Source organism: Pseudomyrmex gracilis, unplaced genomic scaffold (genome assembly GCF_002006095.1).
Source record: "Pseudomyrmex gracilis isolate BER0280 unplaced genomic scaffold, ASM200609v1 scaffold_230, whole genome shotgun sequence".
NCBI lineage: Eukaryota > Metazoa > Arthropoda > Insecta > Hymenoptera > Formicidae > Pseudomyrmex > Pseudomyrmex gracilis.
In genome coordinates, this window is record NW_018020814.1 from 209560 (window position 1) to 211004 (window position 1445).

A 1445-nucleotide genomic window follows, 5' to 3' on the forward strand; every position below is an offset into this window, starting at 1 on the left:
GAAAAAATGGTTCAGGACTTTTCGACTCAGTTTTACTCCTTCTACCTGCCTACGAGAGATTGTACGGCAATTCTGGGACACCCTGTATATATATCATAATTGATGTTATCTCGTAGGCGCAACGTAAGACTCTGTTGCAATCGTTTCGGGTCAGCGATGAAATAACTGCGAAACACGATGGCCCGTCGTTATCGTCCGGAACAGCCGCTGCGAAACTGATAATTGCTCTCGCTAATGGTTTGAACAAATCCGAACACGTTACCTGCGCCTACGTGCGATCGAACACACTTCCGATCTGTCGATTCTTCACCAACGAGGTGCAACTGGGTCCGGAAGGTATCAAGAGAGTCTTGGATCTGCCGAAAGTCTCACCCGCCGAAATACTTATGATCGAGCACGCGATACCTCTTATCAACGAATACGTCGATATGGCTGTCGCAGAGGTCAGGACCGAAAAAATACGAGCCAAGACACGATAGTGACAAAAAAGTAACGACAATATATGATAACAAAAATAAATATGTCGGATATCTCGATTCTCTTATCGGTGCAAAACATTTTTCCAAGATATTTTCTTTTTTGATGATATCTCTATTTAATATATATATATGTTTTATATTAAAATTAGAGTAAAAAAAAAAATTCGTGTACAAAATAAAAATACAGAGTACAAAACATATATATGTATATATTATTTGTATAGGGTAGAAGACTCAATTACCGTCACCTGAATAATAAACTCTGGCGTTAATTAATTTTTTTAACTACTTATTTATCAAAACACATGTGTTTTTCTTTTTATCTGATATATTATATTTGATGTCTCTGATATAAGAAACAAAATAATACCGCCTCTCTCAAAATCTCTTTATTTTTATTTATAAATTTAATAATTAAAAAAGAACGATGCGAGAGCTACTACTCGAGAAAAAATGGATTAGATCTAACTTAAATTTAACGAGATAAAAAAAAATGGAAAAATAGAGATCTAATTAGATCCAAATTAAATCTAAATAGATATAAAGTAGATCTAAATAAATTATAAGTAAATCTATGGAAAAATTTACACTTTTATTTATTATTAGATCTACTCTTGATCTACTCAGATCTATTATATATTAGATCACCTCAGATCTGTTCGGATCTGCTCAAGTCCAACTAAATCTGAGTAGTTTTAATTATAGTAGATCTGAGTAGATCTATAAAATAGATTTAATAATATATAAAGGGGTGTAAATTTAATAGATCTCTGCTTATATTTATTTAGATCTACTTTATATATCCATTTAGATTTAATTTGGATCTAATTAGATCTCTATTTTTCCATTTTTTTATCTCGTTAAATTTAAGTTAGATCTAATCCATTTTTAGTTTTAATTATAGTAGATCTGAGTAGATCTAAAGTAGATTTAATAATATATAAAGGGGTGTAAATTTAATAGATC

At 31.3% G+C, this 1445-nt stretch overlaps 1 protein-coding gene across 1 annotated transcript in view; it reads left to right on the plus strand.

The window, feature by feature from the left end:
- Nucleotides 1-554, plus strand: part of LOC109858927 (probable malate dehydrogenase, mitochondrial) — a 5094-nt gene extending 4540 nt beyond the window's left edge. The window contains exon 3 of the mRNA XM_020436645.1: nt 117-554. Coding sequence (XP_020292234.1) covers nt 117-479 — 363 coding nt within the window. The 3' untranslated portion in view covers nt 480-554. The remainder of the gene's footprint in view (nt 1-116) is intronic.
- Nucleotides 555-1445: the final 891 nt, after the last annotated feature.